Here is a 23,067-nt window from a genome sequence, read left to right as displayed (position 1 = left end):
ATTAGCAGTTCGAAAAGATGCGGTCGGCTGGCGTCACGTGGTTCGGGGGAAACGTTGGTCGGGTCTCCCGACTGAGTGGTAGTAGTAGCCTTAATGTGGGAGCCCCCTAGCGACGGGGAGGAATTGGACACGACTAAATTAGGGAAACCCACCCTCGCCAAAAAAAAAAAAAAAGGTTTTTGTCAAATTAACCTGGTTCCAACACGGCTCTCCACCAAACTACAGGGGTGCTTAATACGCTCCAAATCCATTTAGTGACCAATGTCATTATTAAAACTCAAATGTCCTGACACTTAACCAACCCAAATCTCTATACAAATAGAAGAGGTAACTACTCATTTCTGTTTCCTGTACATGCTGCGTCGGTATAATTAGGATTCTTCCTGAACGTTATCCTTCATCAAAACAAGATTAGGTTATTGACCCTTCACCTTGTGCAGAGAAATATTTCGGTATAATTTCCAGCTTCAGACACAAATGAGTAGCGGTGAATCCCACGCTCCATGCTTGCTGTCTTGCTGTGCGATCTTATATCTGTTATATCTTTTCTGTTCCCAGGTACAAAAGTATTCATACCCTTTGAACTTTTCCCCCACATTTCTTTCCACACTTTATAATTACAGTATGTGCCACTTTGTGTTGGTCTATCACATAAAATAAAATAAGAATTTTAAAAAAAATACATTTACTTGTGGTTGTATCATGACAGAATATGGAAAAGTTCAGGGGGTATAAAAACTTTTGCAAGGCACTGTAAACTGTAATAAACAGATTCTAAAAAAAAGTGATGGCACCCATCATTTCTTTAGAATATAAATCTTAAAGCTTTTAGTCTTATTTCTCCAGCATTTGAAAGTATCGTGTTTTTGTTTTGCAAAAATTACAAAATTAACCATCAAGAGAAGAAAACAAATCCCAATATGAAACAGATAAATAAAATCAACATTTTGGTCACATTTATTTTTTATTTTTAATCATAATTTATTTCTTACAGTGTGTCATTCTTCTGTTTAAGCCCACCCCAGTGCTCGGTGTTAGGGAAAAGTTCAGATAGAACGGAAAAACAGAGACTCGCTCCGTTTAGGATGCGTTTAAAATTATTTTAGTTACATATCTTTTGCGTTTCTTTCACGTGGCAATTCATATATCGCCTCACCTGACTGTGAGATTTTTAAAAATATTTTTTACATTTGAGATGGTAAAATGTTAACATTCCACTATAATCCTACAGGTGGCGCGCAAAACTATTCACACACTGACAGGCAGCACAGCATCCTGTGTGGTAGGAAAGGATTATTTGTTAATTTTGTTCAGAAGTGTAACAGAATCTAAAAAAATAATAACATATCTCATAAATTATGAGATGTTTATAAAATTGTGATACAAACACAATCGGCATAGAAACTTCATAATCGGCATCGTGATAAGATGATATCGACAGGTCCTGGTGATTCCCCTCTCTTGTGTTTGGTGGGTTTATGTTTAAAAAGAAAACCCAGTGATGAAGAGAAGCTCAGTCAGCATTGAGACAGAGACACACTCCCTGTAGGACCCAGTGAGAATGGTGTTTGGTGGTGAAAAGGTCGGCTTCGAAAACCAGGCCGACGCCCATGGCGTTCCTCCTCATGGACGTTGTGTAGACCGGCGTTCTCAGTGTGTTCTGGAGAAGACACATCAAAAAAGGTGTTAACATGTGCGGTGAAACTCAGCAACTAAATCATAATCGACTTCTTTTTTTTTCTCCCTGATTTTCTCCCTAATTTGGTCGTGTCCAATTTCTCCCCGTCACTAGGGGGCCCCCACATTAAGGCTACTACGACCACTTAGTCGGGAGGGCCGAAGACTATCACGTGTTTCCTCCGAACCACGTGACACCAGCCAACTGAATATTTTCGAGCTCACAGACGCCCCTGATTGGCTGTAGAGCCGTGATTCATGTGGGAGCACGAAGTACCTCTCATCCCTCCCCTCTAAAGAGCTCGGCCAATCAGCTCTCTCTAGACCTCCGGCTGCGAGAGGTTACAGCATCACCCGGGAATCGAACTCGCGATCTCCGAATGATAGGACGAGCACTTTACCACTGCGCCACTCGGAGGTCTAATCGACTTCTTCTGGAGGCTTGTGAGCGGAGCTTTGGTATGAGTTCAGTTAGTGATGTCACTATTAAAGTTCAACAATACTGCAGTGCAAATTACGATTAAATGATACAATGGAACATTTCAAGGACTTTTTTACTCACAGAGTAAATGTGCACTAATGCTGCGGTGGACTGAGAACAAACTCGTAAACTCAGGAGACACTCGTCAAGCCAGAGTTCAGCAAGTAAGACCAAATCAACATCAGCATCAGCAGGGAGCTTTACAGGACTTACTCCTTATACAGACTTGTGTATCTTTTAGATCAATCAGCATCGAGACACATTGACCTGTTAAACCTGTAGTACTGCAGGAGGAGGTTTATAAGGTTTATAAGGTGTTTATAGGCTGTTGTGTCGCTCTTACCTGCAGTTTAAGGCGATGAGCCTCGATGGGGATCACCTTGAGGATAGGAAGCGACACCACCAGGGATTTGGGTTTGCTGCGCACCAGACAGGCCTGCCCTATTTCCCAGTCTGCTCCTTCCAGATACAGACCACATACATAACAACCTAACACACACACACACATACATGCATTAGTACATAGTCAGTGTGTAACTGTATATTATATTCCGATCATGTGTTATACCAGTTTACTTCCCACGTTTGATTTATCTGTATTAAAATCTATCGTCTGTCCTGTGAGTCCCAGTATCATCCAAAGCTTTTAGTAACTATGCGTCTGGTTATGTGTGTGTGTGTGTGTGTGTGTGTGTGTGTGTGTGTGTTCTCTCACCCTGATCCGGCCTCTCCGTCACCTCCTCCTCGTTCTTGTACTGAGTGACCTGTGTGTACAGAGTGGAGCGGTCCAGCGGCCAGCCGTTTTTCCTGCATGTGGACTGAACCAGCGCCGTCAGGTACGACTCGGGGATGTGTAACCCTGACAGCCACATCACTACGGGCTCATCTTTATCCACCTACACATCACACACACACATTAAACACAGTTTGAAATCTTGCATGGCTGCCACCTCACCCACCCACGCCCAGTGGCTTAGGGACATCATGTCCTGTTTGTCCCTGGAGAGGATTCATTACTAAATATATAATTCAGGTTTGGAATTTTACCACATTTGGGTTTTTTTTTTTCTTTTCCACCATCTTTATTTTTCTCTTTTTAATATTTTATTCCTCTTTCTTTGTGTACAAAACCCAGACTTCCAGCTCCATGTTTTTCTTTCTTGTTTTCTTCTCGATTTTTCTTATAGAATATACAAATGTAACCTTAGTTCCTCCACACACTATATATTTTTTTTTATTATTTTAAGTTTTACTGCATTAATATGTTATTTATTATGAGTGTACTGTATATATTATAAGGTATTTATTTATGTGTTTTTAATTTAGAATTGAAAATCACTCACTCATTGTCATTACCGCTTTATCATTTTATAATAATTATCTTTATTATTCAGGGTCACGGGGGCGGAGCCTATCCCAGAAGGATTAGGGCACGAGGCGGGGTACATCCTGGACAGGGCACCAATTCATCGCAGGGCACACACACATACATACACACACTCACACACTCATTCACACACTATGGGCAATTCGGGACGACAATTAGCTTAACCTACATGTCTTTGACCTGTGGGAGAAAACCGGAAACCCACCAAGCACGGGGAGAACATGCAAACTCCATGTACACAGAGACGGGAATCTAACCCCGACCCTGGAGGTGCGAGGCGACAGTGCTAACCACTACACCACCGTGCTGCCGGATTGATTATTATTTCATTATAATTTACAGCTCATTATTATTTTGTCTGTATTCCTGCATGTGTGACATTTGATTTTTTTGGTAGTGTTGCTCATGTTAAGAGGAACTAGGAGGAAAATCCCGGTCTTCCAGGGGGACAGGTGAGAGTGTGACACGGTGTAAGAGAAGCACATGGAGAAAGTTTATATATCGTCCTGCCGTTTGGCTGAATAAAATAAGTTGTTGAAACTCAACTGTAGCCGCTTATTACCCACAGAGAGCCAGAGAGACTGGAGAAGTTAGTAGAACGTTGGGTTACACAAGTGTGAATTGAAACGCACACTACACGTTTACTTTGTATGTTATTTCTCTCGTTAAAAATTTGTAAAAATATTGTTGCATGTTGCTCAACTGTGTGGCTAATTTACAACTAAACTTAACACATCAAATAATATATATTTTTTCTTATTATATTTAACATAAGTGATCTGTGAAGCCAAAATTCATACCACGTGCAATTTAAGCATCATAAAGAAAAAGTTCAGCTAAAACTAATCTGAACACGTTTTCTGCGTGAGCTTTTTGAAAAGCTCAGAGGCAGACTGGGATGAGAATCGAGTCGTACCCATGAGCTATACTGATCGTAACGTCTTCTGAAGTGGATCATCCAGTTGCCCAGAGATTTGAGGGTGTCCGGGGCAAGTTTCCTCCAGATAGCTGGGATCTGACCGTTGAACAGCGCTCGGGCCACTTCGTCCAGCTCGCTGCTCATCCCCACCTCACCGGCTAGTGCCTGAGACACACACACACACACACACACACACACACACACACCAAGATTAGAACACTTAACCACCATCTCAGACATTTCAGTCTGGTATCTATTGTATTTTTCTCTCTCTGTCTCTCTCTCTTACCCTCTGCAGTTCGGCGAGTGAGCGACTCATGCGTACGATGAGTCTGTTGAAGCGCTCCAGTTCCTGCAGCAGCACCACGGTGGTGGGCGACACTTCCAGGCCAAACTTCTTCCGGATCACGTCCAGGTCGAACGGCTTGGGCAGCTTGTTCTGGATGTCTCGAGCCACCTGCGAGATGTACTCGTCTCTGCTGATTCCACCACCAGTGTCACCTGCACCAGAGAAACACACACACACACACACACACACTCCGTCCTTTACAAAGATCCTAAATAACCAAAACTAGTTTTGTCTAATTAATCAAAGCATTAAACTAAAAAGCGAACAGCTACGAGATAAATTATTTAAAAACAACAACCTTAAAAAACTGAAAATGTTATTCCCCAAGGGTCCATATTGGGCCCTATGTTGTTTTCTTTGTATATGCTCCCTTTGAGGGAAAATTTTAAAAAGCACAACATCTTCTTTCATTGTTATGTGGATGATGTACAAATTTATTTGCCTTTCAAAATAAATGACAAAGCTTCATTTTTGTCGTTACATAACTGCCAGAGAGATTTAAAAATATGGTTGGATCAGAACTTTCTTTGTCTTAACGAAAATAAGACTGAGATTGTTATGTTTGGTCGTCCTGGTGATCTGGGTGCTTGTGTAGATGCACTTGATGATTAAGGAATGTATATTCATCCAGGAATCTCGGTGTGATTTTTGATGGTGCTTTTAAATTTGATAAACAGATTAGTTTTGTTATAAAAGCCAGTTTTTTTTAACTGAGACTGTTGGCGAAACTCAAGCCCAACCATCCGTGTAAGGAGTTTAAAAGTGTAATTCATGCTTTTATAATGTCAAGACTGGACTGTTGTAACTCTTGATATGTAGGATTGGATCAGTCATCTCTTCAGTGTTTGCAGTTGGTTCAGAATGCAGCTGCTCGGCTCTTAACTGGGACTAGAAAGCGTGAGATTCCCCCTGTTTTAGCTCCACTACACTGGTCTCCTGTCCGTTTCAGGATTGAGTTTAAGATTTTGTTATTTGTTTTTAAGATTTTAAATAGGTTGGCGCCTGTATATTTATCAGAGCTTTTACATATCCGCACTCCCGTTAAAGCACTCAGGTCGTCTAATCAGGTGCTCCTGGATGTTCCGAAGGCCAGATTGGAAAATAAAGGTGAGCGAGCTTTATTTTTCTTAGAGTGTTGAAATTTTTAAGTCATTACTTAGGACACACTTATATTATTTGGCTTTTATTTTTTACTGAGTTGAGATATTGAGACATTTTGACAACTTTTTTAGTGTGATCTTCTTCTTTGGCATTGTGAAGCACTTTGGTCAACCACGGTTGTTTTTTTAAATGTGCCATATAAATAAACTAAACTAAATAAGTATGAGACTGTGAACTTATGTATGTCTTTTACAAGAGCCAACAGTAAAGCACAACAGAATCACTGTCTCACTGTTACTTCTGGTTCTGCAGGTGCTACGACAGTTAGCGTGTGGATGTACGTACCTGTTTGCGGCTGGAGCTCTATGAGATGCGTCCACATGTCCCGGGCGGCCTGAGTGTAGTACCCGATCTCGGCGTTGGGGTGAAGCCCGAACACCTCCGGCGTGTTCGCGAGAGGAAGGGACTCGATTTCGTCTGCAATACACACGCAGAGCTTCAGTTTCTGAAAGCATGTGAATGATTTTATTATTTCTGAAGTACCAGTTGCCTTCTACAAACCGGCGTAGACCTCCTTTGGTCCGTCCGACGGGATTTTATAATCGACTTCGTCGTTGTGGAAGAAGTGAAAAGGCTGGTAGGTGTCGAAGATGAAATCTCCCAGATACTCGTCCATGTAGACAGTCAGGATCCTGCGATCGAAGCTGTCGATCACCCTGCCACCGTACATCACCTGGGTCGAGGTCATGTTTATTCGTCAGAAAATAAACAAATTCACGTAATAACTTAAAAAATGGTGGAAAATTCCAGCACAGTAACAGAAATGCATTTAAATCAGGCGAAAATAACGATTTCATCAATATACAAATAAAACAAAGCCTTCATTACACATCCCTATCTCTGTAAAAATAAAAATAAAAGTGTTGCATAATTCTAATTTGCATACTGCACCCTGATAGGCTCTAATATTTTATGATGCAATAACAGTTTTTAGGTTTTGCCCAGGCTGAGGTCCGTATATACAGTATACACATGTATATAGGTAAATTATTATTATTATTTTGCAAAATAAACCCACCGTCGCTATGAACTTTTTTTAATAGGTAGAAATGACAATGACATATTTAATGCTTTAGATCTTCTGGAGCACTTTCTTATCCAATTTAAAGCATGATGTCACAAACATAATAATAAAACAAAGAAAAGAGAGTTCATTGGGGGAAAAAAAAACAGTCCAAATGTGGAAAAAGAAGAGAAAGGAAACCCATGTACAGTGTAAATAAACACACATAATTCTACATCCTATAAACATACACACATACACATGCAGATATAAATTAGATTTTTATACTATGATGCGTTACTGTATATTACGCCCTAGATGTGATATCATGTCCTGTTTATTTCAGTAGTGCCTCACCTCTCCGATCAGGTACTTGAGACTGCCCCATGGGATCATCTCGTCACCTTGAGCGTGAGCTTTGGTCAGGTAGGTGTTCAGGATCTCCAGACACACCTGAAAAAAAAACAAAAAACAATAAGCATGAACTGCACGAAACCTACTGTATGATCAGTCTGCTATTTTCAAATCATTTTTAAAAAGTTGAAACGTTAAACGCTCTGCCTCGTGTGTTTACCTGGAAGTCAGACTCGTTGAAGTCGTACGCGATGTTCCAGCCAATCTTGCCGTACTTGCGTCTCTCCTGCACCACGGCGTGGAAGAAGGCCAGCACGTAGACCAGGCTGCGGAAGGCCGGGTGAGGGCAGCTCGTCAGCGTCTCCGGCGGGATCTTAAAGTACGTGGCTCTCATGTTCAGCTTCAGCCCGTTCGGGGGCTCCGTCACCACCTGAAATGTACAGGTTTAATTTGCGCTGTAATTTTCAAATTGAAGCAGCTTTACAGATTTCAGATTTACATCCCTAATGAACAATGTGTAATGGAATCTCTAATTAAATATGTCTGCTAGAACAATATTAAAAACACCAGAACATGAGCGAGCACTGTTTAAATATCACAATAGCGGTGTAATGGACCTTGAGGGATTTCTGCAGGATGCCGATGGGGAAGTCTCTGATGGGGTCAGTGGTGAGCCACAGCCGGAAGTCTGGGTGAGGATTCGTGATTCTCTCCAGAGATTTCTCCAGCTCCTTCAGCCACTTCACTAACAGATGACAGTTCTGGAGCATCAGCCACTGACCTCTGTACACCGCCGTCTCTAGAAGCTGCAGTGCAACCTGGGAAACGGAGAAGAAATGTAAAGTAACCCACTTACAAACTTAGAAAGTTACCATTCTGTCAGAGTCAGTCCCTATTACATTATTATATTTCTGTAAGTGTGTGTGTGTGTGTGTACCATCTCCTGTCCTTGTCCCATGGCGAGGAACTTAAGCTTGTTGGTCCCGAACCCGGAGCGCTCAGCCAGCTTCATCAGATCGGTGGCAGGCTCACAGCCGGGACTCAGGATAAACACGATGGGGGAGTTCGGAGTGCTCTGCTCAAATATCGCCTCGAAACTGATCACTGGAGGCTGCACGAACCTGAAACACAGAGAGACAAAATAGAATTAAAACAAAGTCAATATTTATATAGAATACAATTACAGTGAAACCTCGGATTGCGAGTAACGCGGTTTACGAGTGTTCTGTAAGACGAGCAAAGATTTTTAATACATTTTGACAAGTCTTGGTTTACGAGTACCGAGTATCATGTATCACGCATGCGCTTCTTGTTTTGACGCTGAGCATCACGTGATCACAACTGAGCCAATGGTTTTGGTCTCTCTTGCACTGCGGAATTGTGGGTAATCGTCTCCCCTGCGCATCTCTTACTGGTATAATCAACATCCGTGTACGCGTGTACTGTTTACTATAACACTGTGACCGTGTGTGTGTGTGCGCGTGTAAAACATATTTTATTTTGTGTCTGTATGCGTGTGTGTACAGTACTCTATCTCTCTGCTCTACACAGAAACACTGCTCTGTCACGATTCTTTTTAAAGGTAAAGTGCAGGTTAATTTGTTTTATTTTTATTTTACAGCAGTGATTCCGTTAGTGTGTCGCTTAATCGAGTGTCTTTAGATAGAGTTTATTTTTTGTGTTTAGTGTTTCCGTTGTGTGTGTGAAAAGAGTGGAAGAAGAGAAACTGTAAGACGAAAGGGAGATTTACACACACACACACACACACACACACACAGCGCCTGTGCACACAAACAGAAACACTTATCTGTCAGGATTTTTTTTATTAAAGGTAAAGTTCAGGTTAATGTGTTTTATTTTTACTTTATATTTTGTATTAATAATTTGTATATATTATTTTTTTTTCGGGCTGTAGAATGAATAATTTGACTTTCCATTATTTCTTATCGTATAAGTCTATTTGATTCACTGTATTTTAATTTTTATCCATTCCGGAGTTCTTAAGGTGAAATTTGGCATTGTGAAACGCATTGTTTCATAGGAAATAATGTAAATGCAAATATTAGCATTATATTAAATATTAGCAATATTACCTATTTACAACACTATAATCATATTTTTTCATATAAAAACAATAAAAACATTACAAAAGACATGTAAATAAAGTAAAATATAAAATTAACAGACATTAAACCTCACTTAACTTTATGATTTTTTTAGGTAGCGGCCATTTTTAAAAACCAAACTGAAAGCGGCTCCCTTTTCTTCTTGCTACCGTATTTGCTAACATTCTTGGGACCCGTGGTGCTGATGTAAGACCCATGGATCTTACACAAAATGCAAAAAAAATCCACACTTCGCTTAGCTTTACACTGTCAGAGTGACACTTTCATCTTACTTCTCTCCCATGGTGATGGTGACGTAGTCGCTGACGGCGCGGTACACTCGGTCCACCCTGAAGCAGCGCAGAAGCAGAAGTTTCTGGAAATCTGTCAGACTGTCTCCGTACTTCATGGGGAACTGTGCCTGCTCTGGGGCATCCATGTCATACCACTGATAAAACAAAAGGGGAAACACACTGTCGAGTCACCAGCTGCAACATCTGTCTGTGTGTAAGTGTGTGTGTGTGAGAGATTAACATCAAACCCACATCCTTCCATTCCGTCGGATTCTTCTCGATGTCGGCGATCAGTGAGCCGAACTCTGTTAGGAAAAGTTCAGTCAGACGCACGATATCCTCCCAGCCCTGATCCGGCAGCCACGCGCACGGCTTCTTCCTCTTACTCTTCTCAAGCGAGAGGTTCCCTACGTCATGCGGAAAGACGAAGAGTTATTGGTGATCACATCCTCTCCAGAGTACGGATAGATCGCATGAGCTTTGTCAGTGTGTCACCTTTAAGGAAGAAGTCGAGCTCTTCCTGAGGGACACGACCCTCCGCCTGCTCGATCTTCACGGTCATGTTGAAGGAGAAGAGCAGCTTGTGTCTTTCAAACAGACCTGGAAAGTAAAAATTAAATAACAGTGACAACTTTTTACTTTCATATGGTAACACAGTGAACCTTGAATGGATAAGTATGCAGAAGGTGTTTACCGGTGCAGCCGTAATTGTAGATGTTGAGTGTGAGTGTGTTCATGATGTTTTCCAGCCTATTGCTCAGGACACAGTCTGGAAGAGATTTACGCAGTGAGAAGTCAAACACCTCGAGGAAGGAGGCGAGAGAGTACTGGTACATGCTGTTCACAAGCGCCATCTCAGCCAGGGTGAAGAACAGGATGGCGCCGCGTTTAGCCGCCGGACGGTAGCCATCGCGCAGTTTATCGATGTCTGCTGATGTGTGTTCGGCCTGCTTTAGTTTCTCAAACACCTGGTGGGATCACATAAATAAATGAATATGCTGCTCTAACTGTTTGGCTGTTTTCGCTTTCCCACATCACACCCAAATTGCATTTACGGTAATGAAGAAAAGCTCAGCTCACTTCGTGTTTGTGGTTTAATCGCACTGTGTTTTACTAGCATGAAATTATGTTTTCCCCCCCGAGAGTTCAAGCATGTGATGAGGTCGTACCTCGCCGGCTTTGGATTTGGTTTCATCGAGTGTGTGGACGAGCTCGACGTTGTCCAGCATGTTGCCCGTGGACGTGGTGAGCTCTCGGAGAAGAGAGTCCTCCAGGTCCTTGAGCAGACTTTTGTTTCTGCTCGTCTCCTGGATCAGACGCTCCCTCTGTTCCTCCAGCTCCTTTCGCTCGAAGGCCACGATGACACTCAGCAGCTGGTCCTCCAGACCCTTTAGTGTAACTGATCACACACAAACCATAACACAATCACAACGCAAGTCAGAAAAATACATTAACGTAATAAACTGACTGAGCGACTCATTAAGCTGTATTTAGAATTAATCTCTGGATTAGACACATCGATATTCAGACTTTTAATAAAACCTACAGACTTAAGGACTATTTAGGGGTTACGTGAGAGTGAAGCACGTAGGGGTGAAGTTTATCGCTCTCTCTCTTTCTCTTACCAGTGTAGTTGATGACCATGGCTTTCCCAAACACCGCTGGTGAGTATCTGGGATTTGCCAGTTTGGTGTTGAGGTAGAGTTTAAAGTTGGGGTCATATTCGACCTCCTTGTCTCCCAGCACGATGACCTGCCGTCCCTCGGCTCCTTTTACATTCTTCTCCAGGACGTTGTCGATGACAGGGTCGATGTACTCATCCACGTCTTGAAACAGGAAAGGAAGTCCAAATTTGATGGCCATCTCCAACTGCTTCAGGAAATCTGGATCGTTAAAGGAGGAGATCTGCGAATAGAAATGTTTTTTTTATTGGCACCAAAAACCATCACTGCTAAAGCTAATTACTCAGACATGAAAAAAAGCACAGAAGTCGCTGATGTTCCAGTTGGTTTCTTTGTGTGGCAATGTAATCGGTTCTTTGTTCACTTGATCACACACACATCTACAGACAGACAGACAGAAACTCCGTCCCATACCCTCACCCTCGGCATATGAGTGCGTCCTCTTTTGCTGGGGCATAGGGTCTGTTCACGTGCACATCGAGCAACAGATTCTCTCCATCCTGGAGATATACAGCGGTACCTCGGCATCTGAACACCCAAACTTGCGAATTTTCGCCTTAAAAACTAAAATTTTGTAAGAAATTTGTCTCTGCACATTTCCGGCATACAAGATACAGGAGCCGTTCAAAACCTGTTTTGTCAGTAAAAAGCCAAGCGAAGTGAGTTTACATTTTAATTTTTTTGCATTTTGTGTAAGATTTAGTAAAGATGCAGCACCACGGGTCCCGAGAATGTTATTAGGGACGGTAGCAAGAAGAAAAAAAAGCCGTTTTGGTTTTTAAAGCAGTCGGTGCAGAGAGGAATCATAAATTAAGGTTAAATGAGGTTTAATGTCTATTTATTTCATAGTTTACTTCATTGACATATCTTTTTTAAATGTTTTAATTGTTTTTATATGCCAAAGTATGATTATAGTGTTGGAAATTGGTAATATTGGTAATATTTTTGTGTGACTGGAACGGATTATCTGCATTTACATTATTTCTTATGAGACAATGCGTTTTGTGATATGAAATTTCGCCTTAAGAACGGATTCAATTCGTATCCCAAGGTACCGTTGTATCCATTGATCCAGCTCAATTGCGACTTGCTCAAGGGTTCAACAACAACGGCAGCCCCGGCAGCGCCCGGGGGCTCAAACCAGGGACCTCCTGATCAGCAGTCCAACACCCATGCCCACGCTCTTGCTGAGTGAGCCTTGATTTAATGCTAACAACCAAGATAACCTACTTTATTTTTAACACTATTAAATTTTCAAACTATTATTTTTTAACAAACGAACAAAAAAAAATCTACTTTTAGGTTTTTATGGAAGCTACAGTATAAGTTAACTGATTTATATCAGCGGAAAACTATTAAATTAAGTAAAATACGAACACTATTAGATCTATCTTAAAATCCCACACAGCAGCATGATGTCTCTCTTAGGAACGTTACCAGACCTTCAGGTTATTTTTCTCCTCCTTCTTCTTGATCCAGTTCAGCGCTTGCTGTTGAGGGTCGATGCACATAGGGAAGCGGCTGGCTCTCGTGGTCAGGATGCCGTTCTGCACCGACAGCTCATCCGGAGGGAGACCTTCTGACCCCCATCTACAGCCACACAAACACGACGGTGGTTTAGACCCAGAAAACAGAAAAGTTTTTTTTTAATTCTCTGTAACATCTCATACGTACCTGCTGATCTCGACCTCGTCGGTAAGCAGATTCTCGAGTCGGAAGGGTTGGCTCATAGGGATGCCCCTCTCCAGTACGTCCTTCTGCCACACCGCGTACACCATCTCGTCTCGGAAGTCCCAGCTGAAGGCTCCCTCGTAGCTCAGGAAGGCGGCGCAGCACAGGCAGTCCCCGAGCAGACGCACTCGCCTCTCCTTCAGCTCCACCAGGTCCTCGGTCCAGCTGCAGGAAAACAAATTTTCTCACTGAATACTTGTTTCAATGAAGCAGAGTTACAGCACGTCCTGAAGTGTTGAGTTCCTCTCAGACTGATTATTTATTACTTTTCTTCACGTTACAGCACCTGTAAACACCTCACCGCACTCTCTTTTCTGAGCTGCTGCTAGAGAAAATTAATCAACACTTTTTTCATTTCTTCCTAATCAGAATCCAGGATTCAAAAGCACTGTGCAGGACGTGCATGTAGCGGACATCTTTTTTAAAATGTAAGATTGTTTCTGACCGTTTGTTCTCCGATCCGAGTCCCGAGATGAGTTTGTCGGCGGCGATGAGTCTCCGCTCCATGAGTTCAGCCTCTGTTTGCAGCTGCTGCTTCTCCGTCATGGCGTCGTTGTATTTCTGCCCCAAAGCGCCCAGCTCTGTCTGGATCTGCTGAAGCTCTTTCTGGATCAGTTCCAGCTCGCGCTTGCTCTGGAAGAAGTTCTTCTCCAAATTAGCCACCTGGAAAAAAGGTCAGTGTTAATTGCCGTAGGACAAAACTGCAAAACTCGCGAAATAAAACATGCATAATATATCTACTAATCTACATCCAGAGCCATCCGCAAGCAAGTGATGGAAAAGGCTTTTCTCGATATTTCAGTATAGTTTGCAGTAAAGCTGTAGCAGAAACATAGAAGTTGGTTAAACCTTCTGTCTCTTGGGTTTAATCTCTCGGGCCACGTCGCAGTAACCCGTGACAGCCTCAACGAATTTCAGCATTCCCGAGCCGGCCTTGCTGATGGCCTGCATCTCCTCGAATGATGTGTTCAGGGACTTCAGGAAGCCTGACGAGAAGAGGAGACACCATGAAGAGTGTTTGTCATCATAACAGTTGCTGTTAGAGGAAAATGATCAACTTTGGGTAACATTTTCGTCACATTTCCAGCTTTCGTGACATTTCAACAGCATGACACAGAGTGCTTTATAGAATGTTACAAACCTCCAGTAACAACACAAATGTTTTCAGTCACCTCCTCTTCATGGTGTGTACTTTCACCTTCATGCTTTTTAAAAATAATCAGGGAAATTGAGTTTGCTTTGTATCGCAGCACGTCTCACCTCGGACCGTTTTGACCTGCCCTGTGCTGATGGCGTCGCAGTCCATCTCCATGAGCGAGCGCAGGAAGTTAGCCTCTGACATCATGGCCTTAGCCGTCTTCCAGCTGATATCTTTGTACCCGCGCAGGACCAGGATGCACTCACACACCGACTGCACCTGCTTCGGGGGCTTGGCGAAGGATCTGCACAACACGGGCCAGGAGACAGGAAATATTCAGACGAGTCTCGACTATGAGACCCTCATAAGACTCAGTGTGATGTTCGAGTCTTTTCAGTGATTCGCGTCATCTCGGCTTGGACTCACCTGATCTCAGTGACGTCGGACTTGTCCAGATTCTGCAGAGCGGTGCGAGCTGCTTCCAGCGCGGGCATAGCTTCCTCCAGAGACTTCTCGGCATCGGCTTTCTCCACAGAGATCACTTTATTCTGCTCTGCGATCTCCATGGCCTTCTTCTCAGCCAGCACCTTCTTCTCCTCAGCTTCATTAAGAACACACGAGTTAGCATGATCCTAATTACACCCAATATCTAATATATATATAATAATTTCAGATTCAGGATAAAAATCTTGGTGTTTTCTGTATGTTGACACTGACCAACTTTGGTGTTGGTTGTGATCTCCTCAAGCAAGATCTCGCAAGCGGACGACTTCTCGGCCAAAACCACTTTCTGTTCGGCTAGCTTCTCGTTGAGCTCGGCAAGCTGCACACTGGCCTCCTCCAATTTATCCAAACCTCCTTCCAGACGCTTACACAGGGCTATAGTGCGCACAGACACAAACACACACACACAGAAAGATTTAGCACACAGCAGAAAGTTTTAAACCCAAAGCTGTGGGCTCGAGCTACCTTTAAAGGGGAATGTTTTTTTTACAAGAATAAATTACATGTCTAAAACTGAATAATCCGTTTCCTCGAACCCGTTTGTCAGGCATTACTTTATTTTTTAAGTAAGTGATTATTTTAAAATTGTGATTAATCATGATAAATCAGAGATTATGACTGTAATTAACTAGATTACCATTTTTAATCGATTGACAGTACGGATTTAAACACACACACACGTGTAAGCTGTGTACTCACCGAGGATGTACTTGTCCTTGTCCTGCAGTAGGTTCGAGTAGGTGCTGATGAAGTCCAGGTAGTTTTTAGGGGTGACGAAGTTACTGCGCCGCAGCTTCTGCTGGAAAAGCTTGCTGTACACACCCACCGAGTTGTGCACCATACACACGTGACCTATCACCTCCTCGGTATGGGCTTTGGGTATCATCGGGCTCTCGCCTGGAACACAAGACGGACACGATGAAAAGATAATCCCATACTGATAACCCTCTACAGGTCATGCTGTACAATCACTCTTTTGTCAATTCTCTCCACTGGGGTTCTACTGAGGGTGAGTCAAAAATCATTTGCACTTTGGCTAAATTTTAGAAAAGACAAATACATATTTTTTTGACATAATCTCCTTGTTTTTCGAGATATACATTGTTCGTCTGTTCCCAAGCTTTCGTATTCCCTCATTAAAAATTGTTTACGGCTGAGCTGCGAGTCACAAATGCACTGCGGTCTTCATTTCTTCATCAGAAGTGAATCTCCGTCCTCGTAGTTCTGCTTTCAGGAGACCGAACAGGTGGAAGTCTGATAGAGCGAGATGAGGACTATAAAGAGGATGCTTTAACACCTCAGACTGTCGACAGTGTTTGCCGGAGATCAGGGCGCCCTCGTTACCGGTCCTCTGTGCTTAATCTGAAGTTTAGTCTTCAGCTCTTCAATAAGCATCTCACTGTAACGAGCACTGTTGATTGTTGAACCTTTTTCATGGTGATATTCCAATACTTCTGGCCCTTGAGAAACCTTTTTCTCATTCGGTGATGGGGTTTCCTTCAACACCGTTTACTTAGTGATGAATCTGTGTCTCATCACCAGTAATGATTCTCTTTAAGAAACTTTCACCTTCCACAGAGTATCACACTGTGTTCACAGATATCCAAACACTTCTGTTTATTCTCTTCCGTGGGTTGTTTTAGGCAGGTACACCACACAAATCACTGTATGCTACTCTTCTTTGCTTTGCTCTTCCGTGCAAGTCACACTGGGGCATTTTTTGAATGTTACAAATAAACTGATCTAACACATGACTGGGGCGCTGATGAGACAGAAGTTTTATTATAACTGGTGTGCGGATAAATTTTGACCCACCCTAGTAATATCAAATAAACCACTCCCTATTGTGCAATTATAGAAAAATAAGCAGCGTTGGTATGGTAACAGTAACTGTATACTCATAAATCTTTTTATAGATGTTAAAGACTTACCCAAGAAAGACTCTGCGACTGCATGTAGAGCCTGAGGAGGCCACGGGAGGAACCAATCAATACCGGTATTATTCACCAGGCCTGAACAACAAACACACACAATCATTAAGATGTTCAGTCACTCTGTTACATAAATGCGGGACAACAGGAGTCAGGAAAACGTCTCTCCTAAGACGATAAAGTGAACAGGTGATACCACAAGTGTTCAGGAATAAAAGTCTTTACAGGCCTTAGAGGATCATAAATTAAAGGGAAAGTACACATTTATATTATGTTACTTTCATAGACTACAGCTTTCGAACATCGGATTGGGACAACTGAGGCATCTGGATCAATGGAGAATGGCTTCACTGCTTTCTATTCACCGATGGCATCATCCTGTTTGCGTACAATGTACAGACTGCCAGGTCGATCCTTCAAGAACTTAATGACTCTAGTGAATCAACAGGAACAAAACCCAGCCATTGAAGAACAACTGATGCACCAGTGGAACAACTACACCAGCAAGCCAAACTATCAATTTTGCCAACAAATACGTTTACCTAAACCAACAAGTCACCTACAGCCACAAAATCAATGATGAGATCCGCAAACGACATAGTGGAGCGAGAAACAGCTTTAAGAACATAAGAGAAATCTACATGAAAACGAAATGTCAACTCTGAAACTCCACCTTGCAACTTGCACTTAAGTACAGCTGTGAAACATGGACTATGCGAAAAACAGAAGAGAAGAAGGAACAGGCGACGCAGAAAGCGATGAAACAGTGAATCTCGAAGACCTGACTCAGAACCAAGAAGAACAGCAAACCAAATTCAAGGAAGATGCCAGAGAGCGGAAACTCAGATGGGCTGGGCAAGTGAAACGACAAGACGACACCCGTTGGACCACTCGGGCAACAATCTAGTGGCCCAACCACAAGGACGCCTCCGGACTGCTGGAGTGTAAAAGGCGTTTGGGAAAAAACAGAAATCGTGAACCTTTCAGAAGGCGGCTGAAGGACCTCCTCCACCATAACAGTGGATGAACCGGATCTTTAGAAATCAGAAATGGAGAACATTCATGAACATACTTTTGAGTGAACCTGACCGTTTTTGTTACTTCTCTAAAATCCTGACTCGTACTAAATATTGTGTAGATTTCAGCATTGTGAATTGAGGGCGTGTAGACTTTGAGTACGTTTATCTCTTTCTTGTACACCTTCTACACCGCCTCCCTTCTTACCCGGAAAGTTCCTGCAGCGAGTCCGGAGGACGTCCCCTACAGGAGACATGCCCAGGACGATGTGCAGGTTGTTGGCGCTCTTGTTCACAAAGTACTGCCACACGCTGTCTTTGGACGGCCCCGAGCCCATCTTCATAGCCTCGTCGCGGACCTGATTCAGGATCGAGTCCTTCTCGTCATCAGGGAACAGCGCTGGAACCATTCCTGCACGCACAGAATGGTACGAGGTCACATTTCTCCATAGCGGCACATCTTAAGATTACTTCAGTCTGCTTTATCTGTGATTTATTTTTCTCTAAAGCAGCATGCATCTATAGGAAGCAATCTTCAAATCTTATTTTTCAGAAAAAATGTTTAATCGTATGGGTGTGTGATTGATTGTGTGGGTGGGTCCTTAAGACCATAGATCATAATGGGCAGATGAGCATGAAAAGATACTAGATACTATGAAAATTGATATTTGATAATATGGAATAATACTATAAATAAATTAGAGCATATCTGAGTGGACGTGTCTCTTTAAAAGCAACGAAAGCATCTTTTTGTGAACAGAATGTGGATGTGTCCTTACAGCGAAACCTTGAAGTGCGAGTAAGATTTTTAATAAATTCTGATTAACTAGCAAAAAAAAACAAAGCAAGAAAAACAAGCAAGTCTTGGTTAACGAGTACCGAGTATCATGTATCACGCATGCGCTTCTTGTTCTGACGCAGAGCATTACGTGATCACAACTGAGCCAACGTTTTTTGTCTCTCTCGTGCGCTGCGTAATTGTGGGTAATCGTCTGGGTCTTAGTGCGCGTCTCTTACTGGTACAATCAACATTCGTGCACACATTTTCTCCCTCAGCCTGTCGTTATGTGTGTGCGCGCGTAATTTAACACCGTGCTGGTTTACACATTCTCTCTCTCTCTCTCTCTCTCGCCTTTAGTGTATGTGTGTTTGTAAACCGGCATGGTGTCAAATTACGTGCATGCACACACATAACGACAGACACAAACAGCGCCTGCGCTTACTATATTTTGTATTAATAATTTTTATGTATTTCTTTTGGGCTGTGGAAGGAATAAGTTGAGTTTCCATTATTTCTTAAGGGAAAATTCGATTTGGTTTACGAGCGTTTCGGAATATAAGCCACTTCTGGAACAAATTATGCTCGTAATCCAAGGTTCCACTGTATATTTATATACAGAAGGCTCTGAGTAGGTGTGTCTTTGAACTTGTTCATGGGACTGGAATAAAGCATCTCTAAGTGGGTGTGTCTTTAAGATACTTGGGTGTGTCTTTAAGATATGGTACTGCAGATGTGTTTTTTAGTCTGTGTATGGTAATAGTAATACCTTAGTATGTTTGAGATCTTACAACCATAAATGGTAAAGTGGGCGTGACCAGGTTGCATCTCTAAATAAGCATTTGTAATATAGAAATAAAAGCAGCTCCGATTTTGTCTCTTTAAAAACATGGGTGCGCAAGTGTAAAAATAGTTTTTAAATAGTGGTCATATAAATGTTTATTGTCCAGAGGTATAACATAACGCACCTGACGTTAGCATGTTGTTGATGAGCTCCAGGAAGCCCTCCTCGGCCACATGAGCGTCGGTAAACAGGAACACGGTTTTCTTATTCTCGATGCCCAGCTTTAAGTAAAGAGTCTTTAGATCTTCACGGAAGTGAGACTCTGAGTATCCTCGACTCAACACAATCTCAAACACCTACAACCAAAAGAAAAATATAAAATAGTGTTATGTAAATAAATAGTGTAATGCTAGCAGTACTACTGTGATGCTTTAATGAGAAGAATGCATTACCTCGCATCCTGCGGTGAAAGCAGCCAGTTTGGTTAAGGACTGTTTCCCAGACCCTCCGACTCCCACTAACAGGGTGTGGCCACGGTCCATCCTGATGATGCGATGGATTCTGGTCAGGTGGTCGAGCGCGTCGTCAAAGAGCACCAGGTTCATTTTAGTCTTGGTCTCGTTGTACTCCTCGAGGATCTCCTGTAATTCAAATCCAGAACAGAACAACAGTGAAGATGATGCAGTTCCAGGTGTTTAAGAACCAGAGGTATACTTTAGGAGTTCACCTGATGCCAGTACCTGGAAAAGAGCCTTGCAGGCATCGTAATCCTGGATGTCCTCGTAGACTCTGGGCTCAAACTCGGAAAGGGCCGTTCTGTAGTCTCCGAACAGGATCGGGTCTCTCATCGCTGACTCCACATCAGAATTGTAATGCTCCTCTATTAGGGCTTTAATATATCCCTGGACCTGAGAACAATAATGAGCACAGATTAATAACCGAGTCTAGCTTGAATGAGATGTACACTGGTACTTCAGGCAATGTTTTAAAAATTTTGTAAGAAATTTGTCTTGGCATGCAAAGCATTTTGGCATACGAGCAGGCGAACCGAGGCGAACCGAACACCAGCTTGCAGCTACTTTGTGTGAACACGTACGTACAGGAGCAGTTCAAAACTTGTTTTGCGTCAATGGAAAACCAAAGGAAGCGAGTTTCCATATATTTTGTGGTTTTTTTTGCATTTTGTGCCAAGAGTTAGTCAAGACGTAGCACCAAGAGTTAGTCAAGAATGTAATCAAAGACGGTAGCAAGAAGAAAAGGGAGCCGATTTCAGTTTGGTTTTTAAAGCAGTCGGTGCCAAGAGGCATCATAAATTAAGGTTAAGTGAGGTTTAATGTCTATTTATTTCCTATTTTACTTAATTTACTTTTCTAAATGTTTTTATTTTTTAATATGCAAAAATATGATTATAGTGTTAGAATTGGGTAATATTGGTAATACGGGTAGTATAAGAGCACTCACGAGAGCTTTGTCGGTTTCGTTGATGAGCCTGTCGTGGAACACCCTCAGACACTCGTTCCTCCAGACCCGCACAAACTGAGAGACCGCCAGGAACCTGCAACGAGTCGTGATCAGAAACGACGAAATAAATAACAGAATGACGTTTCTGACCGAGTGACGAGTGTACGAACCTCTCTGCGTTCGTCAGGGTCAGGCCGTTATACACCCTGGACAGATCCCTCAGGTTAAAGATGTAGTGGAACTTAGAGGGAGTTGGTGGCAAGTCTTTAATGATGGAGTTGTACAAGTTCAGTGTGCAGGAGGTCAGTGTGTCACAGATGTTCTGAATATTTTCATCAAACGCCTTTGAAAAAACAACAGAATCTGTGAGATAAATAGTAGAAACAACACACTTATACAGTACACATCATGCTAATTATGTTTATTTATCAACACTTTCTGGAGAAGTAAATTATTATTTCTGCTCCTTATTCCACAGCACTGTTGAAATCTGTGGAACATTGATGGAAGGAGTCTCCAGTGTCAGAGATTAGTAACAGTCTGAGGTGAAGCTGTAACTTGAATTTTTTTACATCTTCAAAAAACTGAGAAGGTTAAGCTTGTACTTTCAATGTATGTATAAAAAAAGGATATAAAGTATAATGTGCCGTTCTAACCGTAAAATGAGTATTTGTATATTCTAAAACAAGAGGAATGAAACAGTTTGTACAGCATGAGAAGTGCAACAGCGACTGCTCGATATGAACGCATGCGTCTCTCACCCTGGTGTGGCCCTTCAGGATGGAGCAGTAGATGAGATGGAGTGATTCCTCCTCAGGAAACGGGACGTTAAACACACTGAAGAGGGAGATGAAACGAGGATCCACCTCGTTACGGCCTCCTCCTGCTTTCCCCATGGCTGCGATGAAGCCCATGTCCTTCAGCATCTTGCAGTTGAGTTCTTTGCCCCGGTCGTATATCCCGCCCCTGTCCAACAGCAGCTTCAGCAGCGCTATGGGCTGCTGCGTGCCGTAATCATCCACCTGTGAGACAAAGACACAAAAGTAATGTAATATAATATAATAGAAGGTAAAATGCATTATGTAGACAATGAGCAATCGAGATTAGGGTCCATCTGTAAAATCGCACTGGAATCAGATTTGAAGATAAAACGCTTTCGGTATTGGCACTATTTCTCTCCCAGATACATTCAGCTGCAGTGTGTTTGTGCACACTCTAGTACACCTGCAGTGACGTGCACGTATAGACTTACGCGTGGCATGTTAAGGTCATCCATAAACACCAGCAGCCTCTTGCCCATGGGAGGGCCGTAGGTGTCCTTTGTCCTTTTCTCAACGCTGGCCTCCAGGATCCTCTGGACGTCCATGGACGTGGTTCTTGATGAGAAATTGATGGTCAGAATCATCTGGAAAACCAAAAAAAAATGTCATGTTCTGAGATGGTAGAGCTGAAGATGCTTTGGGAGTGACAAGAATGGACAGGATTAGGGTACAGTATATTAGAGGTACAGTGCAGTTACTGTAGGACAGTTTGGGGACAACAGAAGGTGAATGTTAGAGGTGGAGCTGCCAGGCAGGAGGAGAAGATGGAAGCCTAAGATGAGGTTCATAGATGTGTTGAGGAAGGACATACAGGAGGTTGGAGTGACAAAGGAACATGAGGGAGACAAAGTTAGATGGAGACAAATGGAGACCCCTAACAGGAGCAGCCATGAGAAGGTGAAGAAGAGGAGGAAATCCGGTCATGTAAGGACTACGGCGTAGTGGACGATGTTTGTGTGACTTACTGTCGTGTCGGTGTCCAGATTGGCGAGGAAGTTCTGCGTGGTGGCAGTTTTCGATGTTCCAGACTCTCCAACCAGCACCACGGGCCTCTTCACCTTCACCATCTGATCCAACAGCCAGTTGGTGCGCGTGGTGTCGACGGTGGGCACTGAGAGAGACGAGTGCAGAATAGTACGGAGAATTAATTATAAACCAAAAATGTCTGGCTGTGCCAAACCATCACTTAAAGCAAAACCAAGTGAAACACAGAAGGAACCAAAAACATTATGATAAACACCCGTTAAAACTGAGACTTTAATTTTACCGAGAATGTCGATGAATTTCATGTCAGGGTTGTGGTTGTATCTGGGGACCAGCGCCCTCCAGGGAGTCCACTTCTTTGTGCTCGGATTGAAGTGATAGTCATAGAGAGTTGGCAGAAAACCTGATATATACAGACAGATACTGAATAAGACAGAAGTGCAATATTTAATCTATACAGAATAGAGCCAAGATAAAAGTATTGTGTTTAGAAAGTTTTTCTAAGCTA

The 23,067-nt window shown here is 42.6% G+C and overlaps 1 protein-coding gene across 1 annotated transcript in view; it reads right to left on the bottom strand.

Annotated features, from left to right (window-relative positions):
* Positions 1–1,187: 1,187 nt before the first annotated feature.
* The window catches only part of dnah10 (dynein axonemal heavy chain 10), a 47,554-nt gene continuing 25,674 nt past the window's right edge, over positions 1,188–23,067 (bottom strand). The window contains exons 44-79 of the mRNA XM_053480657.1: positions 22,843–22,962; positions 22,541–22,686; positions 22,007–22,159; positions 21,516–21,776; positions 20,925–21,097; positions 20,755–20,848; positions 20,034–20,201; positions 19,746–19,934; positions 19,478–19,649; positions 17,940–18,143; positions 16,716–16,796; positions 15,484–15,681; positions 14,998–15,159; positions 14,707–14,881; positions 14,403–14,584; positions 13,992–14,128; positions 13,588–13,805; positions 13,086–13,307; positions 12,854–13,001; positions 11,355–11,634; positions 10,899–11,128; positions 10,424–10,697; positions 10,225–10,329; positions 9,982–10,136; positions 9,730–9,884; positions 8,269–8,452; positions 7,949–8,149; positions 7,552–7,761; positions 7,335–7,430; positions 6,476–6,647; positions 6,260–6,391; positions 4,754–4,965; positions 4,462–4,629; positions 2,874–3,054; positions 2,502–2,647; positions 1,188–1,660 (exon numbers count right to left, since the gene is read on the bottom strand). Coding sequence (XP_053336632.1) covers positions 1,514–1,660; positions 2,502–2,647; positions 2,874–3,054; positions 4,462–4,629; positions 4,754–4,965; positions 6,260–6,391; positions 6,476–6,647; positions 7,335–7,430; positions 7,552–7,761; positions 7,949–8,149; positions 8,269–8,452; positions 9,730–9,884; positions 9,982–10,136; positions 10,225–10,329; positions 10,424–10,697; positions 10,899–11,128; positions 11,355–11,634; positions 12,854–13,001; positions 13,086–13,307; positions 13,588–13,805; positions 13,992–14,128; positions 14,403–14,584; positions 14,707–14,881; positions 14,998–15,159; positions 15,484–15,681; positions 16,716–16,796; positions 17,940–18,143; positions 19,478–19,649; positions 19,746–19,934; positions 20,034–20,201; positions 20,755–20,848; positions 20,925–21,097; positions 21,516–21,776; positions 22,007–22,159; positions 22,541–22,686; positions 22,843–22,962 — 6,251 coding nt within the window. The 3' untranslated portion in view covers positions 1,188–1,513. The remainder of the gene's footprint in view (positions 1,661–2,501; positions 2,648–2,873; positions 3,055–4,461; positions 4,630–4,753; positions 4,966–6,259; positions 6,392–6,475; positions 6,648–7,334; positions 7,431–7,551; positions 7,762–7,948; positions 8,150–8,268; positions 8,453–9,729; positions 9,885–9,981; positions 10,137–10,224; positions 10,330–10,423; positions 10,698–10,898; positions 11,129–11,354; positions 11,635–12,853; positions 13,002–13,085; positions 13,308–13,587; positions 13,806–13,991; positions 14,129–14,402; positions 14,585–14,706; positions 14,882–14,997; positions 15,160–15,483; positions 15,682–16,715; positions 16,797–17,939; positions 18,144–19,477; positions 19,650–19,745; positions 19,935–20,033; positions 20,202–20,754; positions 20,849–20,924; positions 21,098–21,515; positions 21,777–22,006; positions 22,160–22,540; positions 22,687–22,842; positions 22,963–23,067) is intronic.

Source organism: Clarias gariepinus, chromosome 21 (genome assembly GCF_024256425.1).
Source record: "Clarias gariepinus isolate MV-2021 ecotype Netherlands chromosome 21, CGAR_prim_01v2, whole genome shotgun sequence".
Classification (NCBI taxonomy): Eukaryota; Metazoa; Chordata; class Actinopteri; order Siluriformes; family Clariidae; genus Clarias; species Clarias gariepinus.
The sequence above is the reverse complement of the archived record's forward strand: the minus strand, read 5'-3'. Positions and strand labels throughout refer to the sequence as shown.